The sequence below is a fragment of the Entelurus aequoreus genome, linkage group LG07, assembly GCF_033978785.1.
Source record: "Entelurus aequoreus isolate RoL-2023_Sb linkage group LG07, RoL_Eaeq_v1.1, whole genome shotgun sequence".
NCBI lineage: Eukaryota > Metazoa > Chordata > Actinopteri > Syngnathiformes > Syngnathidae > Entelurus > Entelurus aequoreus.
In genome coordinates, this window is record NC_084737.1 from 43,734,788 (window position 1) to 43,749,881 (window position 15,094).

The 15,094-nt window shown below is 36.7% G+C and overlaps 1 protein-coding gene across 6 annotated transcripts in view; it reads right to left on the minus strand.

Annotated features, from left to right (window-relative positions):
* Window positions 1–7,922: 7,922 nt before the first annotated feature.
* Window positions 7,923–15,094, minus strand: part of uckl1b (uridine-cytidine kinase 1-like 1b) — a 47,197-nt gene continuing 40,025 nt past the window's right edge. For 3 of the 6 annotated variants that reach the window (XM_062053736.1, XM_062053735.1, XM_062053738.1), the window contains exons 11-15: window positions 13,987–14,049; window positions 12,518–12,646; window positions 12,333–12,440; window positions 12,113–12,269; window positions 7,923–12,048 (exon numbers count right to left, since the gene is read on the minus strand). In XM_062053736.1, the coding sequence (XP_061909720.1) occupies window positions 11,969–12,048; window positions 12,113–12,269; window positions 12,333–12,440; window positions 12,518–12,646; window positions 13,987–14,049 (537 nt within the window). In that variant the 3' untranslated portion in view covers window positions 7,923–11,968. The remainder of the gene's footprint in view (window positions 12,049–12,112; window positions 12,270–12,332; window positions 12,441–12,517; window positions 12,647–13,986; window positions 14,050–15,094) is intronic. The other 3 variants (XM_062053737.1, XM_062053740.1, XM_062053739.1) reach the window with 3 other exon arrangements.

Genomic DNA, 15,094 nt, shown 5'->3' on the forward strand with positions numbered 1-15,094 from the left:
GAAATGCAAGTTGAATAATGCTTATTTTCACAATAAATAGCTTAAAAGCCCTGCTAATGTCTAAATACACACATCTTAATTTTGGATGTTTTGTTGAGTAAAATTAACAAGCTACATGGACAGACCGTTTCACCAGTTTTTAGTATTGTTTTTCTAAAATGTTGTCATTTTATCTTATATTTTGTCAGCTCTTTTTTTGCAGTGTAAACGATCATTGTAATAGTGTTGAGACAATTTTAGAAAATAATGCAATATTTTTCTTGTAAATACATCCCCCCACCGCCCCCTCCCTCCACACCCCTGATTGTAAATAATGTAAATAATTCAATGTGATTATCTTGTGTGATGACTGTATTATGATGATAGTATATATGATAGTATATATCTGTATCATGAATCAATTTAAGTGGACCCCGACTTAAACAAGTTGAAAAACTTATTCGGGTGTTACCATTTAGTGGTCAATTGTACGGAATATGTACTTCACTGTGCAACCTACTAATAAAAGTCTCAATCAATCAATCAATCTATTCATAATCAGAAAACAAGTGTCCATATTACGGCAGGTCCAAACATGGATTTTAATTACAAATGTTAAATGTTGTACGGTGATTGGCAAAAATGTTGAAAAACAGTATTTGTTTATTTTGTATTTTGACGAATAGTAATTACAATGATTATTTTGAAAATATGAATTAAAAAACAACTCTTATAAATGAAATCTGACAATCGACATGCTCTTTTTAACTATCCTATTTTACATAAAAATGTGTGTTTGCAGCAACAACCTTGAATGCATTTTAGTACTGCAGCAATAATAACAATACAACATACTAAAGTCACAGTAAGAGCTTACATTTATACTCACTCTCCTTGGAGGCCACAATGTTGTCATCCATCTGACTGGCAGGACCTCTCACTCTGCACTGACAATTTATCTCTCTTCTCACACTACACACACACACACACACACACACCTACACTACACGCACACACACACACACACGTGCACCCACACACAGCTCCTTCCTGTTGGTTTCAATGGTGCTGCTACATTTTCCACTGCCATTGAAATGACTGATGTAAATAAAATGCATTAAAATTTCAAAAGTCTTTTTTATTAGGGGGGCACAAAAAAAACGATTCACACCCGAATGGCGATTCTAAATCGATTCATAATTTTCAAAAAAATTAATACAAAAAAATGTTTTTCTATTCTCATATTTTTTTTAAATATGAGAATAAATTTTTTTAAGGCGTTTTAGGCCATCTTCAGACAACCAGAATGAGCTTTTCTAACCTGTTGTGAAAAAGTTTCATTATAATTAATATTCCACATAATACATTGCGAGAATCGTGTTGACTCAAGAATCAAATCAACGCCTTTAGGTGCCCAAAGATTCGTAACCCTCCTTTTAATGTTCTTGGTGGAGAAATTAGAAGGCATGTTAAAAAAAATGTGCAGCACATTTTGATCAAATCTGCTCTCACATCTTTTGACAGCAGCACAGACAAGACAACAAGCCTGATGTATTCTTAGCTTGTTCACGTCTTTTGACTGGCCTTCTCTCTCTCTCTCACACACACACACACACACACACACACACACACACACACACACACACACACACACACACACACATACTTGTTATCATTTGGAATGGGGACCAAGTTTTTGATCATCACTTGTGGGGACAAGGGAACATATATATTAGTTTTAAGGATGGATGCCATACATAATTACAGTACTATTAATGCCAGGATAATACATATTTCACTTTTCAAGAAAATTCATTTTCTCTTTTACCAATATTTGAAACAAGTAAACAAAGTAACCCAAATTTCCCTGTTGTGGGATCAATAAAGGATTATCTTATTTTACCTTAAACCACAGAAATAAAATACAAACTCATTTAAACTTTTATTTTTACTTTTTACTTTTAACAACATTGAACATAAAGAACATAAAAAACTGTTCTACTTAATCAGTCTTGCTGATTATCTCTTAATAAACTATTTTACCTGCAATCTCCTTTTGTAGGCCGTAATGCGGTTGTACACATAGAACTTCAATGCTTGCCATTACCGGTTTTGGAGAACTTCCGGTTTGGCCCTCAAACATTTTAAACAGTCACTCTTTGCTGGTACAATACCAGAAGGGATGAATCGCTTCATGTGCTTCTCGACAGCCTTCACCTCTTTCTGTGTGCCTTTTCTGGGCAGCTTTACCTGCAAGTGACCATACAAAATATGTGTATGAAAATAAAATAAATAAAAGAAGATTAAGAAATGAAGTTATAAATGTGTTTGCTATAATGTCTCTAACCCACAGAGAACAATGCATACATATGCATTTGCATTATTTGTGAGAAAACTAAGACTTATAAAACTTGACTAAAAAACAGTTTATGTATATAGTTTACCTTTGGAAGAATGTCTCACTGCACAATCTCCTATTATGTTAGATCTCCTATTATGTTAGATCCACTATGGACTGGACTTTCACAATATTATGTCAGACCCACTCGACATCCATTGCTTTCGGTCTCCCCTAGAGGGGGGGGGGGTTACCCACATATGCGGTCCTCTCCAAGGTTTCTCATAGTCATTCACATCGACGTCCCACTGGGGTGAGTTTTCTTTGCCCTTATGTGGGCTTTGTACCGAGGATGTCGTTGTGGCTTGTGCAGCCCTTTGAGACACTTGTGATTTAGGGCTATATAAATAAGCATTGATTGTTTGATGATACCTCCCCTTCTTTTGAAAGTTGTGTCAGTCTGTTGGGACGTGGGATTGCTTCCTCCTCAGTGGTTGGAAAGGCCCCCTCTTCTGTGGGTTCAATGTAGTAAACATTCAGTGTCATGCTTACCATAGGCCACATTTAATAAACCACAAAAATTAGTATTGACAATACATACCATTATCAGGAAATGAATAGTTTTCGTCCTCTCTGGTAAGATCTTCCTCTTCAGTTTCCACAACACTTTCTGTGGGAGACATACCATGTTAAGCTTAAAATGGAGTTCAAACCAAACAAAAGGATGGGAAAAAATGATAGACAAAGGAAACAACAAAGATGACAACATACCATTTGGACCAATTGGGATTTCATCTAAGTTCTTGCCATGGAACTCTGATAATCGACCTTGCTCGAGTGCCATCAAAACTTTGCTGATTTTTGCCAGCTGCAGTGTCTTTTCAGGGAGTCTATAGAACTTGTGATGGATTCTAATATCATGGCCAAGAAAGTTGGCCAGCAGGTCCATCTCTGTGTCTGTCATGTTTAGCACAGTTGAAAGGGTGGCAGCATGTTTTCATAGTTTTGTGGATGTAAGTGACACAGGACACTTTGCATGACATGCTTTTGCATAGTCTCGTATGCAGTCAGAACCACGGTAATGTGTCATCGCTGTGGGTCTTGCAAACAGGTAACTGTTGTCTTTGAGAACCCCACAAGTTTCTCTGTACTTAACGAGAAGTTCTAATGCACACACCATTTTTGGAGTCAAGAGAATAGGAACAGGTCTGCCTCGTTTTCCCCTGATGACAATCCTTGAAAAATGTCTGTACAGTTTTTTTTCCACTTCAGAGAGTGCCCAGTCAACATCTTCATGAGGATCAGTTGTGTCTCTTGACAAAAAAGCCAACAAGTGCATGGCTGCTATGTTCCTCAGGGCTGTTGCAGAGATCAACTCGTTCCACTTCTCACGATGGACATCTTGAAACTGAGTGGCATTCCTTACCAGCTCTTCATTGTTCATTATCAAACCTTGTGCTTTCAAGAGTTTGCTGACTTTAACCAGGGAATTCCCAAGTTTATTTGCCAGTGATGGAATCCAGAATTTGTTAGTGTCACTATCATAGCCACAAGTACATTTGACAGCTTTGACCATCTCCAAGTAGTTCTTAGGAGTCACAAAATGTTTTCAAGGTAGTTACTCTCCTGGCAATATGAATCAGTCTTCCTAATTCCCGCATCTTCTCTCTGACACATTGTTGATTTTTTAATGACATACCACTTTTGTTCAACAGGTGCTGCCCAACATCTGTGATGACATGGTCATCTTTTATTATTTCTGTGATTGGATCAGGAATCATGTCACTTATTACTCCCCACAGTTGTTTGGATATACTTTAAGGCACAGGCCCAGTATATGTGCACATGGACTGGTTCTTTCCTGGTTTTCGGGTGACTGATACAGGTTTGAGGCAACAACTTCGCATGTGTCTCCACAGTACCTTTCTGGTAAACAGTCCTTGGCAATATGCACAGTGCATAAAGTCATTTCCAACTACGGTGTCAATTGGTTCCTGACTTGAGCAGGGTTCCTCTGTTCCAGTGACATCAGGTGTTATGCTGTTTATGTCCAAGTCCATGTGGTCTACTGTTGCGCTGTCACAGGCTGGAGGACTTATTGAGCCAGGACATCTGTCTTTCATCTAAAATGTGTGAAACAAAATCAATGTGAGGTTTTTAAAATATCCCAAATCTCCAATGTCCATCATACCGATACATATAACTTCTTAGAAGTCCTTATAGACAACCAATTAGCATTAAATTAGAGCTACTTTGACTATAAACCAGTCCAAATGACCCAAAAAAAAAGCAACACAAAGTGATTCAAAAGGTTTCTAGGAGCAAGGCTGATGTTCTTAATTAAATGCACCCGTTGGAAAAGGTTCGCTAAGGTGCCCCCCAAAAAATATATCCTCAATTCTTTGTAGTAAAATATATAAATATATATTGATAAAACATGCTTATTTTCCGAGCTATACTTAGCTTAGCTTAGCTTCTCCAGCGAATCAGGTCGAATTAGTTATCGTGCTATGCTAACTCACAATACGTAACTAGCTTACCTAATTTTTTGGCTTAACTTGGTTATGAACAAATTGTTCTTGTACAAATGATAGTCAATAACCTCCATTTATAAGAAAGATGTGCTTAAATTTTGGTTTGAACAGCTTATTTTCGTATCCCATCAGCCGACATCTCCTGCAGACAAACCTCCTTCGTTATGGGGACCAGGTGGAAGTGATAACTAATCACCGAAGGGATATGAGCAGAACAGCGAGTGCAGTACCAGCTACAGCCCGATGAGGGGGCTGCTGTGCAAATGTCTCACACTCAAGCTAACCAGTAAACATGTTTTATGGGCCAAAGCTTAAAAATCACTTAGGCATCTTCAGAATGGATCTGACTATTATTTAAAAAGGTTTCCCTTTAGGGGACCTGTTTTTTTGTCCCCATACCGTCAAAGGTCCCCTAAAGGTGACTTTGTAAACAGAGCGACGTCCACATTAAGTAAGCATTGCCACAACACACACACACACACACACCCACACACACACACACACACACACACACACACACACACACACACACACACACACACACACACACACACACACACACACACACACACACACACAAACAGACACACACACACACACACACACACACACACACACACACACACACACACACACACACACTCGTATTTGTTACCTTCTTGAGACCTCCGATAAATGCCTACCTCTTTAGGACCACCCTTTCTACACATATAAAGATGTGTATTTACAACATTAATAATATATACATACTATGCAAATATAAAAAAGCTTGTTGTGAAAAATGAGTTGGAATTTCACAAGAAAAAGGTCACAATTTCAAAATAAAAACTTAGAATTTTGGCAGTATTATAATAAAAGTCGTAATTTTACTCAATGCAAGTCAAAATTGTACAAGAAAAACTGAACATTTGTGCAATATTATGATAAAAGTTGGAATTTTACTCAATAACAGTCACAATTTTACAAGAAAAGCTTAACACTTTGGCATTTTTATGAAAAGAGTCGTAACTTTACTCGACAAAAGTCACAATTTTATAAGAAAACTTTAAAATGTTGGCAATATTATAATAATAATCAGAATTTCACTTGGCAAAATTATGACAAAAGTAATCATTTTACTGTAGAAGCTAACTGTTAATGGTCACTATAGTCTTAGTACCGTAGTGTATTTGTTCACCCTACGGTCACATATGGGATGCAGGTTGTCTTATGTCAGCACCGGAAGTCGTAAAATCAGATGTTCACCTGGCGTGTTTTGAATAGGGAAGTCCTTCTTTAGCTGCCGTCTTGTTTTATCATATATTGCTGCCTTTGCACCTGTTAATGTTTACTTTTGTATGCACATTAAATTAACATAAAATCCTGACTTTGGAGCAATGTTCACGGACTCTAGTATTTGGCTATCTATTAGATGCTACGGTTTTCTGTATTGGGACCATGATTTCGGTCCTAACTTGTTCACCGGTCCTCATATGGAAGGTACGTTTCCTTGTTGGTGTCTCAAGAAGAAAATAAATACAACACACACACACACACACACACACACACACACACACACACACACACACACACACACACACACACACACACACACACACACACACATTCTTACATAAGACTGTGTATTTGTCACATTCTTGAGACCTCTGATAAATGCCTCCCTCTTTAGGACCACCCTTTCTAGACATATAAAGATGTGTATTTACAACATTAATAATATATACATACTATGCAAATATAAAAAAGCTTGTTGTGAAAAATGAGTTGGAATTTCACAAGAAAAAGATCACAATTTCAAAAGAAAAACTTAGAATTTTGGCAGTGTTATAATAAAAGTCGTAATTATACTCAACGCAAGTCAAAATTTTACAAGAAAAACTGAACATTGTGCAATATTATGATAAAAGTTTGAATTTTACTCAATAACAGTTGCAATTTTACATTTTACCAATTTCATGAAAAGAGTCATAATTTTACTTGACAAAAGTCACAATTTCTAAGAAAACTAACATTTTGGCAATATTATAATAATAATCGGCATTTTACTTGGCAAAATGATGACAAAAGTCATAATTTTACTCAAAAAATTTCACTATTTTACAAGAACAAAAAAATTGGCAATATTATGATAAAAGTCAGAATTTTATGTGACAAATGTCACCATTTTGCAGTTTAAAAGTAATAATTTTAAATAAAAAGTAGTAATATTACAAGAAAATATTGCAATATTACAGAAACAGAAAGAATATGAGAAATTGTTCTCAATTTTATAAAAACAAAATTCGACACATTGCGAGAAAAAAACTGCTTTTAGTTATTTTTTTATTTGTAATTGGTTTTTAATTTTCAGTATTTACTTCAAGTTATTACAGTATGTCTCTATAGACATATTTTATTTTTATTTTGGCCAAAGAAGGTGCATTTCAATTTCTTACACACACTTGTTGTTACATATGTTGGCCAGTGGGGGAGCCCTTCCAATTTTTACATACACTTGTTAGTTCGTATGTTGACCAGAGGGGGAGCACTTTTAAAACCGACACACAGTCAATTTGAAAAATCCCTCCTTTTTGGGACCACTCTAATTTTGATAGATTTAACCTCCAGGGTTGCAAATGACACATTCTCTATCAGATGCAATGGTTTTCCGTATTGGGAACATGATTTCAGTCCTAACTCATATGGAAGGTACTTTTCCTTGTTGATGTCTCAAGAAGGGTAGAAATACACACACACACACACACACACTGTAGGTCAATATGTGTCTAGCAGGCTGCTGGTTTGCAATTGTCCATCAGGCTCATCAAACGTCCGCCAATCATACTTTAGCACGGCTGACATCTTGACAGCTGTCAGTGGTGCTTACAGAAAGCGATGGAAGACATCAAGGTTGCTTTCCACGAGAAGAGGACAACAAAATCCTTCCTGTCCTTAAGATCTGTTTTTGTTCTGCACTGTATGCTAATGGCATGAACAAATGTGTAGCATGGGATGTTCAAATGTTTCTGTTCCTGTGCAGTAAGTGTTGCAAAATACTACAGATTTTTAGTATTAATAAAATTGGCACACAGTTGAATATACAGATATTGCACTTTATTGCACATATAAAAACAAGCATCAAAGGTTGTAAACAAAGCAGTGCATATTTATTACTTGTTGTACGGCACAAACATTCCGCCAAAAAGCCATTGAAAGTCTGCATGTTATGGGACTTAAAGGGTCCATGTTGCACTAGTGCTGCAGTGCACTGGAGTGACAGCATTGCAACATGACGGGCAGTGCAAGTGAAATGAGGAAAATAAGCTAACAGAAACTTAAAATGCGTACGACTTCCTTGCTTGCTGGTTGTTGTTTTTTGTAAACTGTCATTCAGTCTTATGTGCATGATTCTCAATGACATTTGACAAAACCCCAAAGAGCAAAGGTTTGAACTAGAGGTCAAGAAAAAAAAGGTAACATAAAATCAATATTAAAAAGGACCAATGAGGATTTTTGTCTTTTCTGACTTATAAATGTTGGATAATAATGTGAAACAACGGCAAAGCCTCAAATCATAAAGTTTGTGCATTTTAGCGTGAGCGTGCACTCAGTTTTGGTTACCTCTGTTTGCAAGGTTTTGCAGTATTTTTTTTTTAAAGTGGGGGATTTATGACGTCACAGTGGGGTGGACGTACATATGTGGGCACTCTTGGTCGTATTGTGTCAGAAAGCCTCCTCCCCCTCTGCTGAGTCCACACTGCTGGAACTTTCGTATATTTAGTCTCGTTTCATGACCTCACACCTGCTTTATGAATATAAAATAAATATTATGAAATAAATACTCCTGTGTCTATTTGTGCACGACATTTGGGCCAAAACAAAACTGGATTAGCAGCTGAACTTCAACAGAAAAAGGCGGCGACATTACGACTTGGTTTGAGGAAGCATGAAGATGAGGTAGGATGAAGAGTTGTTTCCATCTAATGTTGGCATGAGCAGAATAACACACATGTGCGACATGCAGGGACATAGATGCTTGCTTTTTTATGCAGCTCTCTAGCCATCGGAGTGTGCAGGTGTATTTAATGTTGTGACCGGGTGAATCTATACAATGTTGTGAGCAAGTAAATTGATTGAGACTTTTATTAGTAGGTTGCACAGTGAAGTACATATTCCGTACAATTGACCACTAAATGGTAACACCCGAATAAGTTTTTCAACTTGTTTAAGTCGGGGTCCACTTAAATTGATTCATGATACAGATATATACTATCATATATACTATCATCATAATACAGTCATCACACAAGATAATCACAATGAATTATTTACATTATTTACAATCAGGGGTGTGGAGGGGGAGGTGGGGGGGTTAGGATATGGACATCAAGTAGTGGACATAGAGAGAGAGAGAGAGAGAGAGAGAGAGAGAGAGAGAGAGAGAGAGAGAGAGAGAGAGAGAGAGAGAGAGAGAGAGAGAGAGAGAGAGAGAGAGAGAGAGAGAGATCAGAAGGCATAAGAAAAAGTATCTGCATTTGATTGTTTACATTTGATTGTTAGCAATCCGGGGAGGGTGTTAGTTTAGGGTTGTAGCTGCCTGGAGGTGAACTTTTATTGCGGTTTTGAAGGAGGATAGAGTTGCCCTTTCTTTTATACCTGTTGGGAGCGCATTCCACATAGAAAGAGAATGAGTTAAGACCTTTGTTAGTTCGGAATCTGGGTTTAACGTGGTTAGTGGAGCTCCCCCTGGTGTTGTGGTTATGGCGGTCATTTACTACGTTAAGGAAGTAGTTTGACATGTACTTCGGTATCAGGGAGGTGTAGCGGATTTTATAGACTAAAATCTATATAATGTTTATAATGTTGTGATCAAGTGAATCTATATAATGTTTATAATGTTGTGACTGGGTGTATCTATATAATGTTTATAAATTGTGACCGGGTGAATCTATATAATGTTTATAAATTGTGACCAGGTGAATCTATATCATGTTGTGATCAAGTGAATCTATTGTTTATAATGTTGTGATCAAGTGAATCTATATGTTTATAAAATGTGACCGGGTGAATTTATATAATGTTGTGATAAAGTAAATCTATATAATGTTTATAATGTTGTGATCAAGTGAATCTATATAATGTTTATAAATTGTGACCGGGTGAATCTATAAAATGTTTATGAATTGTGACCGGGTGAATCTATCAAATGTTTATGAATTGTGACCAGGTGAATCTATATAATGTTTATAAATTGTGACTGGGTGAATCTATATAATGTTGTGATCAAGTGAATCTATATGTTTATAATGTTGTGATCAAGTGAATCTACAGTATATAATGTTTATAAATTGTGACCGAGTGAATCTATATAATGTTGTGATCAAGTGAATCTATATGTTTATAATATTGTGATCAAGTGAATCTACAGTATATAATGTTTATAAATTGTGACCGGGTGAAGCTATATAATGTCTACAATATTGTTATGAAGTGAATCTATATGTTGTTTATAAAGTTGTGATCAAGTGAATCTATATAATGTTTATAATGTTGTGACCAAGTTAATCTATATAATGTGAAATGAAATTGTGATGTATCATGTTGTATGCTTGCATGTTCGAAATAAACTCAAACTCAAACTCAAATGTTCATAAATTGGGACCGGGTCAATCTTTATAATGTTTATAATGTTGTGATCAAGTTAATCTATATAATGTTCATAAATTGTGATCGGGTCAATCTTTATAATGTTTATAATAATGTGATCAAGTTAATCTATATAATGTTTATAAAGTTGCAATCTGGGAACGCCTCATAAAACGAACGTCTTGCTGACATTTTCAGAAAGTAGGTTAAAAAAGTGATTGTGGAGCGAAATGGATCCAAAACATCATCTAGACCACAACAAAATGTGTATTAAAATAATCATAGCTCTCCCCTTTAACATTATTCCATTGAACTGTTACAAATCAATTTCAGTGTGATTACCATCCGGCTAAGTTCTGTCAAGTAATAATAGCTGAATTTGCAAATTTTTTTGGTCAAATACAGAGCAGAAACTTGAGATGAGGCTACCTTCTGATTGTGCAATCCTTTATAAATTGGGACTCATTAACTCAAACTTTTTAGTTTGCCAGCAATATAATATTTGCAAAAACACGTTTCACTGCCGGTGTGACGTCTTTAATGTAAGTGTGAAATGATTATTCTCAATAACCCGACTATAAATTTGAGAAATGTCATAAAGTGAGGTGCACAGTACCCTGGTAACTGTGAGGGGGCGCATGTGGGCTGACATCTTTCTACAGAGGAAAAGCAGCTGAGACCTTAAAAGTCAAAGTAAGGAGTACTTTCACAACCAAGTAAAAGTTTTTGGAGAGAACTTTACTTTCTTGTACAAATAGAAGGTAAAGTAGTGCATTTTATAAAAGTATTTGAAAACAACATATTCAGTAAATTCCTCTTTTCTTTTCTTTAGATCAGTGATTCTCAAACTGTAGTACGTATACCACTAGTGGTATGCCAAAGATTAAAGTAGAGTATTTTATTTTCCTATATTTACACACAGTGTTACTGTTAAAACAGTGTATAATGTTACAGTGGACAAAAAAATAAAATGTATATGATTTTCAATAAATATTTAGGCCTACTACGCTACTGTATTTTAATGTTGGTCATTATGGCGGTACTTGGAGAGTGGTACATGGCGAAAAAAGTTTGAGAACCACTATATTAGATTGATTGGAGCACGATAATTTAAAGTTTAAAATAGTCAGCCACATCTCTGATCTTGAAACCTTTAAAAACAAAAACATAAAAAAACGTATTTTCCTACTGAATTGTTGTTGAGGAAGTGCACATGAAAATTACGTTTGTGTGCTGATTTGAGATAACGTGTTTTTACCACGGTGTGTACAAGAGTTGCACATTCAGTTGTGTCTTCCACAGTATTACACTTTTTAAGGCCAAACAGCAACGTAAAAGTTACTTACATACTGTACAAAAATATGTTCACCTTGATATCACGATACATCTCCATTAGCAATAAAATAATTTAAACAAACAATGCACCAAAACCAAGTGTACATCGTCTTAGGTGTGTTGCTGTTGGACCACCTGGCACAGGATCCTGCAAGAATCAGTAACTGGGCTCGTCCATGTCGTCGTCACTCCAGTCAGGAGGGGCATCAGTTCCAAAGTATCGATCACCAAAGTTTCCTACAAACGTGGTCCAGGTGTGAGAACACATGCTGTGATTACAATATGCATATTCAATGCTCACCAATGCCAGGTATGATGTGGAATAGATCGTTGACCTTCTTGTCTACAGCCGTGGTGATGATCTTGACCTGTGGGAAGGCGTAGGCCACAGAATGGACGCCCATTTCAGCCATGAGCAGGGAGACCAAGAGGATCTTGTCCTCTTGTACGTCGTGGTCCTGCAATGCAAACATGATGGGTGCCACATTCTGTCCACTGCAGCAGCCAGACCGAGTACTCACCAGCAGGACTCGCACGGCCATCATGGCAGCAGCGCCGGTGGACACGGTGCAGTCCATCAGGATCACATGATCTTCACTTATGTCTTTGGGGAGGCGCAGGTAGTGAAGCTGTGTACAAAATCCAATAAATATGAATGTTCAAATGTACAGGACTTTTTGATCTGCAGTGTTATATTGCTTTGAACCTGGACCTCTGGCTCTCCTGTGTCCTGGTTGGTCTGGATGAGGATTTTTCCAATGCGGACGTCTTTGCACACGGCCCTTAGTGCAGGCTCCATGGTCTCTCCTGCCCGTAAGATGGACACGCCAGTGATCTGCAGACAAACAAACATGACAGACTGATGCCAAGACTGCTACTGAAATGTCTTGAAAATACTGTATTGACCTAATCTATTCTTCTCAAGGCTCATTTTGTCTATTTTAAGACAATATATTATTTTAAAAATCATTAAAAAGGGATATTACAGTTATTTTCAGTTGCTTAATGACTGCTTCATTAATCAAACGTATCTTTAAAACTCCTCCTCTGTTGTTTACAGTGTTGGGACTAACGCGTTACTTTGTAACGCTGTTAGTTTCGGCAGTAACTAGTAATCTAACGCGTTATTTTTTATATTCAGTAACTCAGTTATCGTTACTACATGATGCGTTATGCGTTATTTTACGTTATTTTTTTATGTAGTATCGATTAGAAACAGAACATCTGAGTGTGTTTTATTGGAGCGGTGCAGTGTCGTCCTTCTGATTCTTCTTGTGTCACAAGCCGGAGGCGAGCTCTGTGTGTGTCTGGGTGTGGGTGTGGGTAGGGGAGGGGAGGTGAGGGGGGGGCGGAGGGGGGGGGGCGTGTCTGTGTTTACTAACAACGGAGCTGCAGTCGAGTGTCTTAACATGGAGATATTCTGACTTCTGATTTTTTGTCGAGCACAAAGAAAAGAACATTTAAGTTAAATGTAAGTTGTGTCTTGGATCAAAGATCCCGTTTACTGCTCAAAACAACAATTCAAATCTGCCTGGTTAGGCTTTGTGTATGTCACGTGTGCCTTCCTTAGGTGAAGCCAGGTTTGCAGCTATGTTGTTATTATGCTGTTTGTTACTTATGTATGTTATGTTGCAGCTATTTAAAATAGTTTTGTCAGTTTGTTCTGGCCTGAAATAAATTGGCCCTTTGAAACACATATTTGTCTTTGTGTGTTGTATGTAGACCACATACAAATGCATGTCAAGTTGATCAACAGATTGTATTATTCTCCAGTGCAATAACAGTACTGGAATGAAGGCTAAAAGGGCATTAATGGGAGCTTTTAAAAAAGAAGAAGAAAAAAAATAACTCAATAGTTACTTTTCACAGTAACGCATTACTTTTTGGTGGAAGTAACTGGGTTAGTAACTGAGTTACTTTTGAAATAAAGTAACTAGTAACTGTAACTAGTTACTAGTTTTCAGTAACTAACCCAACACTGGTTGTTTAATAGTTTGCACAACCTCTGCAAAAGCCATCTCTCCCCATCATTGAGTGACAAGATGAAAATATCTGATTTGCGCTCTCTACTGGCCTGCACTTGTCTTTTTTAGACTTTTTTACTTGGGAAAAAAGAATGCCTTATATTTGGGTCAATACAATAATATAAAAAAAGGTTGGTCAAACACACTTTACCCTCTTCCCGTGGAAAGTCCTGCCTTCATAATCTTCTCCCTGGGGGGTCTGGACTATGTGGAGCTGAGAGAATATTTAAAGTAAAATGATTATTAATCAGAGCATTACAGTATAAGCATTGTCAAAATGTACATATTTTAAATAGATAGCAAAAAAAAAGTGACTGCACAATATTAATAAATGTGTTAAGCTCTTTAGATTGTTTTTGGTTTAATGCAAACTACTGGAGGTTTAAAATTAAAAGTAAGTGGAATAATTTTGAGTATAACTGTAAAACTATGCTATAAAACTAAATAGTTAAGTAAGGTGTTGGACTTGAATTCTTAGTTTACACTTAACGTTAATCTTGAATTCTAAGAAATGGGTCTGATCTTTTAAAGGTTTGCATGTACAAAAGCACATGCAAACTTAATAGCACACGCAAAGCTGATCTACTAAACTTGTTGGGTCTGTTAAGTGAGCAAAACGAGGAGCGCAGTCCTGAGTATTCATAAAATATGCAGGTTATCAGAACGCCTACAGTACTGGAAGGAGAAGATGCAAATATAATCATTTAGCCATACAGTTTGATTTTTTGAGAATTAAATTGTTCTGCAGCTGCTGTTTTGCGTCAATATTTAGGATGTCTAGAAAGGACGTACAAACTGGTGGTTGTGCATAAATAGCTGTGAGAAAGGAAGCAATTGCGCTTTTTAACATATTTGGACAGTCAGAAAGAAAACACTAGACATATTGTCTATTCAGCAATGTCATTTTATAATGTTATAGCTGCTGGATGACTAAAGGAGCTGATTAAATCAAATTCAATTAATGTGCGCTAAAAAGGGTGTTCTGTTGTAGATGCACGGCAGGACTGCTGCTAAAATGCCCACAAAAAGTGTCACAGGAGCATGATACTATGAATGTGCAGTAAATGAGTGGTGAAAGACATGGTGAAAGACACTTTGAGTACATGCAAAAACCTCATTTAAATAAGGTTGTCTGCACCACCTATATACTGTATAACTAGTACAGTCTTAGCAGATAACAATAACAGTACACACAATTTTCAGGCATGTGAGCACCCTTAAAAAAAAAAAAAGAGGAACATTCACGTAAAAAAGAGGAA